General features: G+C 31.9%; 1 protein-coding gene across 1 annotated transcript in view; it reads left to right on the top strand.

Annotated features, from left to right (window-relative positions):
• LOC148277337 (NPC intracellular cholesterol transporter 1 homolog 1b-like) overlaps positions 1 to 17,144 on the top strand; it is a 50,984-nt gene extending 33,840 nt beyond the window's left edge. Inside the window, exons 18-22 of the mRNA XM_088233004.1 lie at positions 8,494 to 8,609; positions 11,819 to 11,970; positions 12,851 to 13,044; positions 13,858 to 14,089; positions 16,170 to 17,144. Coding sequence (XP_088089130.1) covers positions 8,494 to 8,609; positions 11,819 to 11,970; positions 12,851 to 13,044; positions 13,858 to 14,089; positions 16,170 to 16,484 — 1,009 coding nt within the window. The 3' untranslated portion in view covers positions 16,485 to 17,144. The remainder of the gene's footprint in view (positions 1 to 8,493; positions 8,610 to 11,818; positions 11,971 to 12,850; positions 13,045 to 13,857; positions 14,090 to 16,169) is intronic.
• The last annotated feature ends 1,217 nt before the right edge of the window (positions 17,145 to 18,361 follow it).

Here is an 18,361-nt window from a genome sequence, read left to right on the forward strand (position 1 = left end):
TACATATAAATTATCCATGATTTTTATTTTAACAATGTTTGATTATGTCCAAATGCTTGCAGACTGGCTGGATTTCCTCCCTAGGGAGTTGTTCATATTTAAATTTATTTTAACAGAGAGGGAAAAAGTTTTCGAGAAGGGAATATGGAAGTCTAGGCATTTACAGGGCTTATGACCTGTCATTGGCTGGTTTAAGTGGCCACTTTACACACTGTGTAACATTCACCATTCTGCCCATGTTTGAACATCCACATTTCCTCAACTCTTCCATCTGTTGACTTTTGTGAAGTGAAAGAGCTGAAACCTGTATGCCTAGACTTCCATATTCCCTTCTCGAAAACTTTTTCCCCCTCTGTTGAAATAAATTTAAATTTTTATTTTATTTTATTTTTATAAATACTCGTGAAATACAACATACAACAATAACATTGTACAGTGGTTGACATCTGTCAAAGATCTCCCCAGTTTTTTGTGTTTTTTCAATGTCTTAAGTGTGCTTTATGTTTTAAAACTGTCATAATCTTTTCTATTAGTGCATCAAAATCAATAATACATCATAAAGCAACCTGCTGTGAGTACCTATCCCATCTATTTGGCCGCTGTCGCTAGCTAACGGAGTACAAACAGTGCACCTACATACTTGCATACATAGCTCCTGCGTGTACAGCTAGCTAGCATAGAATCAGGGCTGTCAAATCAACACATTAATATTTTCTAATTTAAATAAAATATCTTATTAATTTTTAATAATTTATTTACTATTGTTGTTATTTCGTAATAAATAAAATAAAATTATGGAAAACAATAGAGATACGATGTATCTTATAAACAAAGCTAAAGAGCTGTTGCTTAGTCTCCAAAAAGCAATTATAGATCCTTCAACTAAATTTACAAAGGAACAAATTGGAAAGTTTTCACCCAAAACATCAGACCTAACAAGTACAATGATCGATTTAGGTGTTCATGTTGGCATTTTGGAAGGCAAACTTGCTACATACGATTTTTTTTTTGAAAAGAATCAGTCATCTTCCCAATCATCGCAACAGCCACAGAGTAATATCTGCGATATGATTGCGGAGATGGAAGAGCGAAAGCATCGCTCAAATAATATAATTTTATACAATATTCCGGAGAGCAATTCAAACTTAGGCTTGGTTAGGATGGAAGAGGACAAGAATAAAACTAAATCTGCAATCAAAGACGTAATCCCTGACTTTGAATTTGAAGAAGCTAAGTTATACAGATTAGGTGTTTTTAAAGACGGCAAAATTCGGCCTGTAAAAGTTGAATTTAAAGATTTCAGTAGAGCGAGGGAGATCTTGTCAAAGAAAGTCAAATTTCGAAATGGAATTGAAGCTAACAATGACCTTACCTTTGTACAGCGAAATCAGCTAATGGACCTGCGTAAGGAACTGGAAGCAAGAAATTCAGCTGGTGAAACAAACATCACCATAAAATATATCAACTCGATTCCTAAAATTGTGTCAACTATTCCAAAAAACTGAAAACGCTTTCAAAACTCCATTTTTTGTACCAAAATTTAAGAGGAGTGTGCACTAAACTACATGAGTTTTTGAGAATCACTCCTACACGACTACATAATGTTTTGATGTTTACTGAAACTTGGCTTCATCCGGATATCAACTCTGCTGAACGTGGATTATTCAACCATAACATTTACCGGCTTGATAGGAATTCAAGAACCAGTCAAAAAACAAAAGGAGGTGGTGTATTGGTGGCCGTAAAAAATAATTTAGTGTCCATTAAACTTAAAACAGTGCACAAGAATGTTGAGAATATCTTTATTTTAATCAAAACAAATAAGTTGAAAATTGTAGTTGGATGTGTTTATATTCCACCATTATCAGATTTAATTGTGTACCAGAGTCATATTGAAGAAATAGACAGTTTAAAATTTGCATATCCAGATGCTAAATTTCTTATTGTTGGGGATTACAATCTTCCAAACATTATGTGGGACTCGATTGGTATTGAATTATCCAATGCCATCAATTTCAGTCATTTAACCAATATAGACCGAGAAATTGTTGAAATGTCCCTTTTTTTAAACCTTAATCAACTAAATTTAATTAAAAATAAAAATAATCGTGTTTTGGACCTAGTTTTTTGCAATGATGCATCTACAATTGTAAGTGAATCGCTTGATATTGTTTTCGCTCCGGATGATTATCACCCGGTTCTTGATATAAGTATGCATGATATACATGTTTCCTAATTGGTTTAGTTTGAAATTGATTAACTCTATATATGAAAAAAAAAAAAAGCACACAAAGATTTTAAAACTTTGAGGAATTCGTCTGATTACAATTAGTATCAAAAGCTTAGAAAAGAGTGTAATAAGCTCTCAATTATTTTTCACTTAAATTATACACAAAGCATCGAAAATTCCGTAAACAATAATGTTTTTTTTTTTTTTTAATATTTAAAATCTCTTAGAAGCGATAAAATAGATTTGCCAAAAACTATGCACTATGGTTTAAAGACTGGAAATAATTTAGTGGGGGTAGTTAATCTTTTTGGTGACTTCTTTAACAGTGTTTATGATAGTAACAATTAATTTACTCATTTACCTGAATCCAGCATCAATACGAATTTACAATTATCCCGTCTTTACGTTGAAATGTCTGATATAAAGAGAAGTATTGACCAACTAGAATCTAAATGCAATTATGGTCCAGATAAAATTCCTTCATTATTCTTAAGGAACTGTGTTGATTGCCTTACTTTCCCACTTTATTTCATTTTCAATAAGTCACTTTCTGAAGGAATATTTCCAACATTTTGGAAATCTGGTTGCATTACCCCCATATTCAAAAAGGGTGATCAGACTGATATTACTAATTATCGACCTATTTGTATGCAATCAGCTATCCCTAAAATTTTTGAAAAAAATGTTTTATATAAAATATCACATAAACAAACAAACAAACCATCACGCCGTTTCCCCGTAAGGGTAGGCAGAGAGGATAGAACGCCACAACACTCTATCTTTGCATACAGATCTCGCTTCCTCTACATTCATACATCTTATCATGCACGCGCGCCGATTATTCCGACTTTTGACATGTCCATCTTTAAGTATTTGTTGGATTTGGTCATGCCATGTCTTTCTCGGTCTTCCTCTATTTCTGCATCCATCAACATTCGCATTGTAAATATTCTTAGCCGTTCTCTCGCTGTCCATTCGTTCTACATGTCCAAACCAGCGCAGAGCTCCTTTCTTGATTTTGTCGATAATGCTTGTCTCAGCCTTACATAATGTACGGATCTCAACATTTGTGCATTTATCGTACATAGTTTTACCACACATTCGCCTGAGAGATCGCATTTCGACAGCATTCAGCTTACTTTCATCCCTGTTTTTCCAAGTCCATACTTCGCTCCCATACATCAGGGATGGGACCAGGACTCCGTTGTGAACTGCCAATTTTGCCTCTTGTGACAAGCATTTATTTGCCAAGGTCGATTTAAGTGCACCGTTCACTCTGTTCCCGGCACTCACCCTCCTTTCAATATCTTTCTCAGTCATTCCATCCCTAGTGAACATACTTCCCAGATACACAAATTCCTCTACTTGTTTTAGTATAACTCCATTCACAGTGATTTCACATTTAGTCATACTTTCATTTTTCGACATTCGACACAGAATCAGCTTGCTTCTGCAATAAAAACGATTAAGAAATATAGTCTTCATATACAATTAAGTAAGAGAGAGTCGATTTATCGACATTCATCAGCAAATCGCTTCTCTTGCATACATCGTAGACCTTTGTTACCAAGAATTGCAGTTCCTCTTTGTTATTAGCAAGGAGTACAGCATCGTCAGCATACAAAAGACAATTGACTTTTAAATCACCCATTTTTGCTCCCATTCTTAAGCCTCTCAGTTCTTTCATGCAGTTATCGATATACACGTTGAACAGCCATGGTGACATAACACATCCCTGCTTCACTCCTTTATGAATGTCAAACCACGATGTGTATGATCCATTTACCCTAACACATGCTGTGCTGTCTTTATACAGAGAAGCAATAGCACGTGTTAGATTTCCGCTTACTCCGTACTCCGATAACACCTTCCATAATTTTTCTCTGTCAACTCTATCAAACGCTTTTTGCAGATCGACAAATGCGCAGAAAAGCTTTTGGTTTTTAGCAAGAAATTTTTCTGTCATGTTTCGTAAAGCAAATATTTCATCCATACATCCATAAAATATCACATAATGTAAATAATATCGTAAGTTCTGCCCAACATGGCTTCATGTCGTCAAAATCGACTCTCTCTTACTTAATTGTATATGAAGACTATATTTCTTAATCGTTTTTATTGCAGAAGCAAGCTGATTCTGTATATACAGATTTCAGTAAGGCATTTGATAAGGTGGATCATAAGATCCTCATACATCAAAATTATTAATGTTTGGTGTAAGTGGTCCAATGCTGTGTTGATTTAAAAATTATTTGACTGAGAGAACACTTACAGTGAAAATTTGTGATACTTTGTCAAATCCTTTTCTTGCTACTAGCGGGGTTCCACAGAGATCGCATCCTCGGCCCTTTATTGTTTTTAATATTTATAAATGATATAGTTGACATATTTGAAGGAGTCGAAGTATTATTGTTTGCAGATGACATGAAGATTTTTAATACTATTAACAATGTTGATGATTGTGCTATATTGAAAAATAATTTAGATAAGTTATTTGTATGGTGCTCTATTAACAACCTTCAATTGCATATAAAAAATGCCATATCATGAGATTTTTCAGAATAAAAAGTACTATTTTATTTGACTACTCAATCTTTTTGAAAGATTTTTGATCAGAAATTGTCTTTTATCAGTCACATTAATGATATTAGTAGTAGATCTTCGAAGATGCTTGGGTTTATTTTGCGCATCACTAAGGACTTTAAAAATATAAACACTTTAAAAATGTTATACGCCTCCTTGGTGAGAAGCATCTTGGAGTATAATTCTACAATATGGAGCCCTTATTATGCCTCTCACCAAATTACCACAGAAAGAGTTCAGAATAAGTTTTTGAGATATGTTAATTTTAAATTAGGAATACGTAATGAATTTTGTAACTATGATTATTTATTAAACATATTAAATTCAATTAAATTAAGGGACAGGAGAACTATTAATGATTTATTAGTTCTATTTAAAATCGTTAATTCAGTATTGGACAGCCCTGAAATGTTGGCCCTCATTGGTTTTAAAGTACCAGTTAGAGTGACTAGGCTAGTTCAACTTTATCACTGCAACAATCATATCTCAATATATTCTAGCAATTCAGTACTGAATCGTCTATATGCGCTGGGTAATAAACATTCGGATTTGGGAGACGTATTTTTATTGAAATTTCCAGCTTATAAACAATTACTTGTAAAACATTTTAGTGTGGAATCAATATTTTAATTATGTTCTTTCTAAGTAAGCATTGAAAAAGTTGTTACTGTGTATACTCCACTGTAAATACTTATGTATGTATGTAATGTAAAAGGTACTTGTACCGTTAATTCTTAAAAAAAAAAAAAAAAACTATAAACGGCTACATATACCATTAGTTTAGAAATTAACTACTGACGACCTGTCATTAGTGTACGCTCGCTACTGGAAAAGCGGATGCGTTTTTATTTATTTAAAATTACATTTGTATAAGTATTAACTGACAATATTTGAGTTTGTCCAAATGTTCGTATACAAAAGACTGGATTTCACACCCTCGGGGTTCATTAAGATTAACAAAGGGGGTGAAATCCAGTCTTTTGTCTAGGAATATTTGGACAAACTCAAATATTGTAATGAAACCAACTGGTCCAAGAAGAAGTTTAAAAATTGAAAAATTGTTTTCAGGCGTTGCCTAGTATGTGAAATAATTCAGTCAGATGAATCTCTTCACAACAATAAAGATTTCAGCTCTTTAACTTCACTAAAATCAACTAATGGAAGAATTGAAGAAATATGGATGTTTAAACATAGGCAAAATGGTGAATGTTACACAGTTTGTAAAGTGGCCACTTAAACCAGCCAATGACAGGAAATAAGCCCTGTAAATGCCTTGACTTCCATATTCCCTTATTTAAGGTATTCTCCATCCCTGTTGTAATTTGTTAGTATTAACTAACATATTCTGGCTTTTTAGACTGTGCCCGAGTTAAGCCATAATAATTAATAACAACAAAGTGTGAAACCGTATATTAAAAAATAAAACAATACAAATACAAGATAAATCATTAAAATAAATAGAATGTAAACAAACTATAACAGAGATGGAGAACATTTTAGAAGGGAAAAAAGAAAAAGGGAATATAGAAGTCTTGGTATTTCCAGGGCTTACAACCTGTCATTAGCTGGTTTAAGTAGCCACTTTACACACTGTGTAACATTAACTATTTTTCCTATATTTGTTCATATGTATTATATTCTGTTCATATTGTATTTTATAACATTGTGTACCTAGCTGCTTTAAACCTTTAACTGTATTTCTTTAGCTTATTAAAAAAAAGAATTAAAAAATAAATATATAAATATATATTGTTTTAATTTATTTTTTTTAAAACTAACTTAACTTTTAAACACAGTTTTATATTTTATTACTTTATATTGTATTTTAAAAAAAATTATATTGTTAATACACTCATCTTTTTATTTTTATACCAACTATACTTCTTAACACTGTTCCCATATTTTATTTCTTTATATTGTGTTTTTTTTTAAATCTATGTTGTTTATATACTCATCTTCTTTTTTTATACCAACTTTACTTCTTAACACTGTTTTATTTTTTGTTGCTTTATATTGTATTTTTTAAATTTAATGTTGTTTATATACTTATATTTTGTAAAACTTTCATGTATGTAAAAGCCTTATGGGCGTGGAAAAAAAAATTGGAATATCCATATTTCTTCAATTCTTCTTTCTGTTGATTTAAATAATGAAGACCTGAAACCTCTATTGTTGTGAAGAGATTTATCTAATCCAATCATTTCACATACCCACTAGGCAACGCCTGAAAACAAATTCCGATTTTTAAACTTCCACTTGGACCAGTTGGTTTTATCTTTGAAATGCAACAAAATAACGGGTTAAACGAGAATAAAAAAATAGAACGAAACATCGGAATATACAAAGTGGAAAAAGGATAAGTGTAAGGAAGGGAGGAAAGCAAAAAGGGATATAATAATGTTAACAAAACTAAATATATGAATATAGGAAACAAAAGAATAGAAATTACACCATCAATTGTAATAGAAAATGAAAAACTTAATGAAGTCACTGAAATTAAATATTTAGGCGTAATGTTGGATTCAAAACTTACATTTCACCAAAACGCTAAGATGGTAATAAATAAGATTGCAAAAAAATATCAATTTTGGGAAGGATCAGAAGATTTATTGATAAGGACTCTTGCAAAACTATTTACAAAGCAATTATTGAACCACACGTTGACTACTGTAGTACCATTTTATTTTTATCAAACAAAGAAAACATAGATAAACTTACTGTATTACAAAATAAAGCCTTTAGAATCATTTTGAAAAAAAAACAGATATACGAAGGTAAAGTCGATGGTAAATGAAATGAAATTATTAACATATAAACAAAGAATATTTTACAATACAATGATATTTGTTCATAAAATTATAAACTCTAATAAAAAAACAGAATTTTGGAAAAAAATTGACCGGAACCAGCATGAACACGATCACAATACTAGAGAAAAGAACAAAATTAGACTTCCATTTAGGAAAAAGGCAAAGTCACAAAATTCAATTTTATTTAAAGCAATTAAAAAGTATTACGAAATGGAAAAAAATATTTATGAAGAAAAAAACATATCAAAATTTAAAATAATGGTCAAGACATATGTGAAAAACAATTTATAAATTAAATATATTTGCAATGTTATTATTAGAACACACATAACAATATGTATGATATATGTGCCCTACTTTGAGATTTAAATAAATAAAATAAATTATTTTATATAATAAATCAATGCGTGCGAGAAAATTTTCAGTATTCATAAATCTTGAATAACGTGACAATCTCGTCCCCATCGATGTGAAGAAGCATTCAAGTATACAGAAGCATGGTTTATTATCTCTGGTTGCATTTACTGTACACTATATTATGTAGCCCACTCAACAAATAATAGTCTCTACTTAGTGATATGTCACCTAGGCTGCTTTGTTGGTTCCATCACTTATTGATTAAATACGAAGTTTTATTTGTTTTATTCAAGTCAAAACACGCCTCAAATTTCCCCGAGCCTTTTTTATTTTATTTTCTATCTCTAAATGCAAATTAATTTGTAAATAATATATCTTTCACTGGGGAATTCCGTGCGAGGAATACACATCACATGATTTTTTGCGTTATAGATATGCGCTGATGAAGTAAAAGCGGATTTACGTTTTATAAATCACTGTATCCAAAACCAAAGAATTCATTTTTGTTTTCAGCACATATTTGACCAGGACTCCCAGTTCTTGGATGGATGACTTCTTTGATTGGTCTAGCTCTAGTGATACGTGTTGCCAATATTTCCGTTCAAATGACTCATTTTGTCCACATTCAGGTAAATATAATATATTTCATTATTGTTATCAAAACATTTTTCACTTTGTGGTATGACATTTTACACTTATTTGTTTATAAAGTTGTATAAACCACTTTACTTTATTTATGATTTATTTTATCTTCTTTCTCTCTCTTTCTTTCAATTTTCTGTCTTTTATACAATATTTTATTATATAAATAGCAACGCGTGTAATTATAAGTTAGTTAAATTCCTGACAATGGGGTAGTTACCTCGAAACCGGTCAAAGTGTAATTAAAAAAATTAAAGTGGTTCATACACTTTAATTTATTTATGATTTATTTTATATTTATTATATTTATTTATAAACAAATAAGTATAATATATTATAATCGTCCATAATATGATTTGTTTAGTTGGTTTGAAAATGCCACCAATAACCAGTATGAGTACTAGCCGATAACTTCTGTGAATTAATATTTATCACTAGTTAAGCGAAGGAAGTTATGGAAAATGATGATTTTCCATATTTTAACGGAAAACCTCAAAATGTAACAAACAAACTATTATATAACAATACAATATTTACTAAATGTAATTAAATATTTGTATATAACCACTTACCAACGTTCGTGTAAAGTGGCCACTTAAACTATTCAACGACAGGTCATAAGCCCTGTAAATGCCGAGACTTTCATATTCCTTTCTCAAAAATGTTTTTCTCTCTGTTGCAACAAATTAAGATAATACTCTTTCTTTACTATGTGCCCAACCGGAATCAAAAGATGGTAAAATGCTATCAATAAATATATATTCAGTTTGAGTGTTAAATCAGACTACATAATAAAACATAGTATTCTATCTTGTCTGTGCATTTGGTGATTAAATCAAATAAAAGCAGGGTGACATGATGTAAATTTGTTGCAACGGAGAGGGAAAATATTTTTGAGAAGGAAATATGGATGTCTAGGCATTTAAAGGGCTTATGACCTGTCGTTGGCCGGTTTACGTGACCACTTTATACACCGTAAAACATTAACCATTCTGCCTATGTTTAAATATTCCCATTTCTTCATCTCTTCTATATGTTGACTTTTATTTTTTTTTTATTATTTTTTTTTTTTTTTGCACCACAACAGGCCAGGAGGCCCAATTACAGCGGTGAATTACATCACAGAACACCCAGGCTTGAGAAAAATCATATTTAATTTTTATGTTCTCACCGGGAATCGAACCCGGAACCTTCCGTCTGTGAGTCAAGCGTCTTGACCACTACACCACGGAGGCCGCATTCTTTGTGAAGTGAAAGAGCTGAACGCTTTATCATGATAGTGAGATTTATCCGGCTGAGCCGATTTAGCAACTAGGCAACGCCTGAAAACAATTGTCTTATTTTTATACTTTTTCTTTTACCAGTCAGTTGATTTAATAATGTTTTGAGTATGTTCAAATATTTGCAGACAGGCTGCAATGCCTAGGCTTCCATATTTTCTTCTCAAAAATGGTTTCCCTCTGTTGCAACAAATTTAGATCAGAATAACTCCTTAGAGAGGTTATTTAAACTGTCTTCAAACATTTGGACACACTCAAAACATTATTGCAAAAGTATTATGATTATAAGAAAACAGTTTAGTTATGGTGTAGGTGCGAAAGGGAATGAAGAAGAAGTTTAGCTAGAAGTATATTTCCTCAATTCTTCCATCTGTTGACAGGTCATTAGCCTTGTAAATGCCTAGACTTCCATGTTCCCTTGTCAAAAATGTTTTCCCTTTTTGTTGAACATACACGAAACATTGTTGAATAAGAAAAATAAGAAGTACGAGAATTAGAATAATGTTTTCGCTCTCTGGTGGACATACTCAAAACGTTGTTTAATTAACCAACTGGTAAAAGAAGAAGTACGACAGTTTGAATAATGTTTTCCCTCTTTGTTGGACATATTCGAAACGTTGTTGAATTAACCAACTGGTAAAAGAAGAAGTCGACAATTGGAATAATGTTTTCCCTCTTTGTTGGACATATTCGAAACGTTGTTGAATTAACCAACTGGTAAAAGAAGAAGTCGACAATTGGAATAATGTTTTCCCTCTTTGTTGGACATATTCGAAACGTTGTTGAATTAACCAACTGGTAAAAGAAGAAATACGACAATTGGAATAATGTTTTCCCACTTTATTGGACATATTCGAAACGTTGTTGAATTAACCAACTGGTAAAAGAAGAAGTACGACAATTGGAATAATGTTTTCCCTCTTTGTTGGACATATTCAAAACGTTGTTGAATTAACCAACTGGTAAAAGAAGAAGTACGACAATTGGAATAATGTTTTCCCTCTTTGTTGGACATATTCAAAACGTTGTTGAATTAACCAACTGGTAAAAGAAGAAGTACGACAATTGGAATAATGTTTTCCCTCTTTGTTGGACATATTCAAAACGTTGTTGAATTAACCAACTGGTAAAAGAAGAAGTACGACAATTGGAATAATGTTTTCCCTCTTTGTTGGGCATATTCAAAACGTTGTTGAATTTACCAACTGGTAAAAGAAGAAGTACGAAAATTAGAAAAATATTTCAGGCGTTGTCTAGTAGGTAAGCAGGTTCAGTAGTATGAATCTCACTCATATGATAAAGGTTAACAGATTGAATAGTTGAGGAAACACAGATGTTGAAACAAAGGCAGAATGGTAAATGGTGAATGAATGTTATATTGTAATGTATAAAGTAGCCGCTCAAACCATTCAATGACAGGTTATAAGCCCTGTAAATGCCAAGACTTCTATATGCCCTTCTCATAAATGTTTTCCCTATCTGTTGAAACAAATTCATATCTAAATATTTCCCCAGGGAGCAAATCCAGACAAATGTTTGCAAATATTTGGACATACTCAAAACATTCTTGAGGATAACTAGACACTACGAAATATATTAATTTTGTACTAATTGTCTTGTTTATTTTATTTATTCAAACACTTTATACACATATACAGCTTACACAATGGCGGGCATATTGTCTTAAGGCAATTTCTCCTTACCTGCCTAAACCGTTTAGTTTTATGTATTTGAAAATCAGTAGTATATGAACATATTGTTGTTATATTAATAATTTAATCAAAGAACAAAATACTAATAAAGATTGACCGAAAGATTGAAGAGAGGAAAGAGCGAAATAATAAGGAAAGAGGAAAAAATATCATGTATATTTTAAAACGTATAATTTTTTCAGTATCTGATTTTCCTTGTTCTAGATAAAAGTGGACTTTGTGACGTATGCTCTGTAGACATGGAATATTACGATATTCGCCCATCAGTTGAAGATTTTCAGAAATATATAACTTATTTTCTACAAGATAATCCTGATGCACAATGTGCCAAAGGGGGTCATGCGAGTTATAGTCCCGTGAGTATTCATTTATGCAATAAAAAACCTCTCTAAAATAAAAAAAAAAACTTAACTTAACAGTTAAAGTAAGCAGTAATAAGAAAAGGAAAAAAAATATTAAGTGTTTAGTCTCTTATTTAGAAATTGTTTTTTTGTTTTTTTCAAATGCACAGAGCGAGCGGTGCGCCAGAGCGTTCTTCATTTTAAAAATCAAAATCATTATTATAAAAGCGTTGAAACCAGAGCATGGTCGCCGTAAGTCTCAATAAGAATTCTATACCCTTCAGCTACAGATTTTTTTCGAAAATAGTATTATAGTAAAATTTTCCGAAAATACTCTTATTTTGACACTAAGTCTGACTTGTTAAACGCTATGAAAAAATATGTTGTGTACACTTTGGAGGAATAACATGCTACACAGTCAGAAAACCACCATTAAATAACTTAGCCTGCTTGATCATCCCTCTAATGAATCGAACAGTCTCTTTTCGTGTATGATTGTAGTTCAGAAGCTCAGATAGCTTTTTTTTCTGTGTCAACATTTACTACAATTTTTTATGTATATAGATATTTTTTTTTGTTAATGTAATATTTCAAAATGTTATTTCGTTTTCATTTTTACTATTGTTATCTTCGGTGGAAGAAAGTTAAGGTCAACTGAATACAATTTCAAGATAAATGTATTTGATAGAACCCTGCATAAATGAAAAGCAGAGTACAAATAATTTGCAACTATAACAAAAAAAAAACATATACAGTCATTTCAAGCCAAATAGTGGAGTTTCACGACGAAGTTGGCTGTAGTATTGTCCGATGGAAAAAAAACGAAAAGAACAGCATGTGCGAGAAAACCGCGATGTCCCTATTTAATTTACGATTATTGTTTGTGTTTTTTTAGGGTCTTAACTACATTTTGGATGAAAAAGGAAACACCATTGTAAAAGATTCATACTTCATGGGATATCACAAAACATTGAAGGGATCTAAAGATTTTTACGAATCATATAGATATGTCAAAAACTTTGCTCTTAGATTGACTGATACCATTCGCCAAAAGACAGGGAACAATAAAATAACTGTGTTTCCATACAGGTAAGAGAAAAAATATTTTGTCTAGTTTCTGAATCTATGTGGCCCACCAAGTGGTCCTTATCAAGAGCATTGTCAGGCTCGAGATAAAAACTTCAGCGTGTTTGCCTTCTATGTTTAAGATTCGCTTTTAGGCCGACATAAAATTCATATTTATTTCAATTGTGGTTTTTCACTAAAGTATTTTAGTGTCCCTGGACTGGTACCTGCACAGACATACTAATTATGTACTACCACGTTATTTTTCCGTTCTGTCCCAATTTTCACCAAACACTGTATTCTTTCACTGTCTTACAGAGTAACTAAAATAATGCGAATGTACATACCGTGTGTATTTGATTGATCATACAATTGGTACAGTTCAAATCGTAATCGATCGAAAACAGTTCCGTGTGTGAAATAGAACAAGAACCAAAGACGAATATTTTTGAATCGCTGGCTGCTCTCGAGGAGGTTGGCGCGTTTGTCTACCATTTTTGAGGTCTTTGGTTCGATTCCTGACGGGTTGGACATGAAATGTTTTATTTTTGACGTGGTTTAAAGTTCAATAACTATTTGTTCATGGACTGGCACCTGATTGAAATACGGTGTATTAAGTTTAATAATGCAGTGCTCTTTTAACTACTGGGTATGAAAAAGGAATGAGAATGATACAGTAGTAGCAACACAATCGCGTCTTAGTTTATTTTGCATTGCTAATTCAACCATTTGAGCAGTTGGTTTTCTTTGTAACTTGAATGTTTTGTTTGTTAAAAGGTCTCTTATCGTCCATACGATGTGTCCCACTAGATAAATTGTTTTCCTTTATTTTTTCAGTATCCACTACGTATTTTATGAGCAGTATTTAACAATGTGGGAGGACACATTAGCTTCCCTGGGGTACTCTCTTCTTGTGATATTTGTTGTAAGCTTTGTCTTAACTGGATTTGATATTTTCTCTTCTTCTGTAATCCTGGTATCAGTAACTATGATTCTCGTCGACCTCATGGGATTAATGTACTGGTGGAATATCAACCTAAATGCTGTATCATTAGTTAATCTTGTAATGGTAAGTGAAAATGATATTTTGGCTAATTTAACATAAAATTAATAGAGAAGGAAGTCTAGACAATATAAAAATAAAATTTTAAAATAACCACCTTTAAATTACCTTGAATATGAAAAAACAAAAAAACAAAAACATTAGATCGGAATATATAATAGTGAAATGTTATAATACTAAAATAATGCATTCAAATAGGAAGCATATATTTTTTAATAATGCTGTTTTTTCAATATTTACATTTAAATAACAAGAATCGTTCTCATTGTCAGAGAAATTTGAATTGAGATTTTTTTGTGAATTTAAAAAAAAAATATTTTCTTTTATTTTGTTTGGAAAACCATCATTTCTACACACATATTAATTAAAAGTAAACGACAGACATATTTCGTTAAATCAGAAACAATAACAGGTTCTACAAATTGTACAAAGTTAGTAAAGAAATATAATGCATAAAGATTATTAAAATCTAAAAATTATAGCACGATAAAAATAATGAATTATTATGAAATATGCTTGTAGTTTACTGAACTACTATGTCTACTGAAACAAATAAAACTGGTTTATGGAAAGCAAAATGTTAATTCAATTGAAATTAAATGAACTAAAATAATATTGAGAATGACATTTATAACAAAAAGTTAATCTTTCTGAGATGGAAATATGGACGACAAAGGCTTGAGTTTGAAATAAATATATATTTGATTTCGTATTATTTACTCATTTTTTTAGTTTTTTTCCTAAAAGTCGTAACTTGTGCTGGAAAAAAAAAACGCCGTGGTATGTAAAGTCATATTTGAATATTGGAACATTGATCCATGAGACCACAACACTACCACGTCAAATTTGAACAATCTTACCATATACTGTGTACGTAAAATAACACCATCTTGTTCAACTCACTGAGAGTCTTAGTCTAGTCCAGGAAAGGTCTTCATAACGTTATGTAATTGCAATAGGGAGTTGAATATTCTCGCTGTTTCCCGATAGATGGTGTAATATCTTAGCATTTTTACATCAGGCAATACAACACCCAACTTCTTTCTCTAGCTCCATTAGTCTGGAAATGACAGCATATGTTATTCCACCGAAGTGTAAACAACATATTTTTCTTAGCGCTAAACATACCCAATTTCGTGTCAAAAAATAGTATTTGGGGAAATTCTACTGAATTACTTTTTAAAAAAAAATCTGTAGCAGAAGCACATAGAATTCTCGTGAAGACTTGGTGACCATCCTTTGTCAGAATACAAATGAACAACATTAACATCATTATCTCTGCTGTGCACCATGATAGGCTGGGTGTTGTGTATAATGAGCTCCTCAAACCCAACGAAACCATCGCCTATAATTGATGCGTTTGAGCCAAGCATTGGAGGAAAAACGGCCGCAATATAAAGAGAGACATGACGAGGTAATTTTGCAGCATGACAGCGCTGGGCCACATGTTGCAAAGCCAGTCAAAACATACGAAACGCTCAAATCGGAAGTCCTACCCCACCCGCCGTATTCACCGGACATTGTTACTTTCGATTACTACTTGTTCCGAGCGATGACTCTTGGCCTGATGGCAAAGATAAGTTGTTCTTTCGATATGGTATTCAAATTTAGCCAGAAAGATGAGAGAAAGTATTCGATAGCGATGGACATTATGGACAATACTTTAGATGACATGTTCTTAATAAAAAAAAAAGAAATTAATTTTCTTCGAAAATTAGTCCCCAATATATTGACAGATTGACGAAAATTACGCTGTATGTAAAGCGATCACTTAAATCGCCTGAATGGTACATAAGCTGTACAATGTCTCGACATCCATATTCCCTTCTCAAAGTGCCTCGTGGTCAGCGCATCTGCCTACCATGCTAGAAGTCTCAGGTTCAACTCCTGATATGGTTGAAACGGAATATTTATTTTAAAAATGTGTTTTTACAACAGAATGCAACAAAAATGACCAGGAAGAGTTGTGGTTGGTCTACCAATACGGTGTTCCATGCACGATTAGGCGGGGAAAGGAAATAATGATGATGTTAAAAAATACATATATTTTTGTCAATTTGGATTTTCTATTTTTTTATTCTTTCAGTGTGTTGGCATTGGGGTCGAGTTTTGTAGCCACATAGTCCACTCCTTCGCTATAAGTAAAGCGCCGCTAGAACACAGGGTGAATGACGCCCTGGTGGAAATGGGGAGCAACGTTTTCAGCGGAATTACTCTGACGAAGTTCGCCGGGATAGCAGTACTGGGCTTCTCACAATCCGAGATATTCCTCATATTTTACTTTAGAATGTTCTTATGCATTGTTTTAATTGGGGCAGCTCACGGCCTCATATTTTTACCAATATTATTAGATTATTTAACAAATGTGTCTTTACTATTAAGAGGCAAATATAAACAATAATAAATGTATTTAAGTACTTTTTATTTAAGAATATTTTATTTTAACGCGAATGTGCCTCTAAGTTGCTTCTAATATCCACTGTTTTCAGAGCGATGCGTTTCCTAATATTTTATTTGTTGCTTTTTATATTATAACCCTAAACGTTGCGTTGAAGATGTTATTTGGAACATGAAATTATAGTTTAATAAATATTTTTTGCGTATGAGATGTTTTTGTTATTTAATGTTAAATATTTAATACATTCCATGTCAGCTCTTCAGCAGCGCCAGATCTAAGAGGCGCTACCGCCCCGTCACTTACTGATAAGGGAAGTGAATATACACGTTTGTAAATGAACACGGGTCTTATTCTTAACCTTCCTGTGGTTAGAATAGTCTCCATCTGACATGGATCAGCCTGTTCTATGATGGAAATTTTCAGTGTTTTAAAGCATATACTAATACATTACAACAACAACAACCAAACTAAAAATGAACTAAAACTACATAAAACAATATTTCGAGTAGACAATGACTGAATTCAACTCCCTGAGGAGATGTTAATATTATCATATTACAACGTAAATGAAGAACATTGTGAAAAAAGTGTGTAAAGTGGCTACTTAAACTAGCCAATGACAGGTCGTAAAGCCCTGTAGATGATTAGACTTTTCTTTATTACCTTCTCTAAAATGTACTTCATCTCTGTTGTAATATGTTAATATTAACAGCTATCCAGGGAGTTCTGTTTATTTCTTATCTACGATAATTCGGACAAACTCAAAATATTGTTGATAAATCCATCTGGTCCATCAAGAAGTATAGAAATTGAAAAGAAATATTTTTTCAGGCGTTGCCTAGTATGTAGGTGAAATAATTCAAGTAGATGAATCTCACCCACATAAATAAAGGTTTCAGCTCTTGAACTTCACAAACATCAACAAAAAAAATAATTGAAGGAATAAAGATGCTCAAATCTGGGCAGAATGGTGAATGTTATACAGTGTGTCAAGTGGTCACTTAAACCAGCCAACGACAGGTCACAAGCCTCTAAAATGTTCTTCACCTCTGTTGTAATTTGCTTAAAAAACTACTTAATTATATTTACAAAGCTAATCAAATGTATGACTTTAATAATAATTTTTGTGTAAATATAATGTATTTATTGAGTTTTTCTACTATCATTTTTTATGGAACTGCATTTTAATTATAATAACAAAAATACTTCATAGTTTTTTTAGACTTTTATTTATAATTATTCAATAAATTTTTTACCAGTGATCGGGTTTCGTCGTGACCGACATCGTCAGACTGGTATAATTATAAATAAAAGTAGAATAAAACAATAAAGTATTTTTATTATTATAAATAAAGAATTTATGTGCTAAGAAAATATAATACTACTTAAACACAAATAATTCCACTCCCTTGTAAGTAAGTGTCTCTACCTGAACATGATATTGTGTTCACAAATCAACGAAGTTTTGCAGAAAGCAGTCAGTCCAAATTTTGAAAAAAATGTAATATCTACGGATGTCATCGGGTGCAGTAAAGTCAATTCTATGTTCTGCTAAAAACAGTAAGACCACTTTCAAATAAAAAAAACTATAATAATCACCTTCTGAAAATAGTGTCGATCACAAAGACAGCATTTCTAAATTTGCAAAAAGCCCCCACTGCACTAGAAAAATCATACGGTACGTAAAAAATCATAAAAACTGTCTAAATACGTAATTAGATTCTCGTTTATAATACAAAAAAACTAATTTATTCATTGTTTATCATTCGTCAAAGTCAAAAACATTCCAGCTATTGCGTAGATTTGATTATTCACTCTTTTAACGAAGGTACTATTATTTCAGTTTAACTTTTTTATGACCGGCCGCTTTCTGCATAACT

Source organism: Micrasema longulum, unplaced genomic scaffold (genome assembly GCF_059751315.1).
Source record: "Micrasema longulum isolate JH-2025_06_02 unplaced genomic scaffold, ASM5975131v1 h1tg001048l, whole genome shotgun sequence".
Classification (NCBI taxonomy): Eukaryota; Metazoa; Arthropoda; class Insecta; order Trichoptera; family Brachycentridae; genus Micrasema; species Micrasema longulum.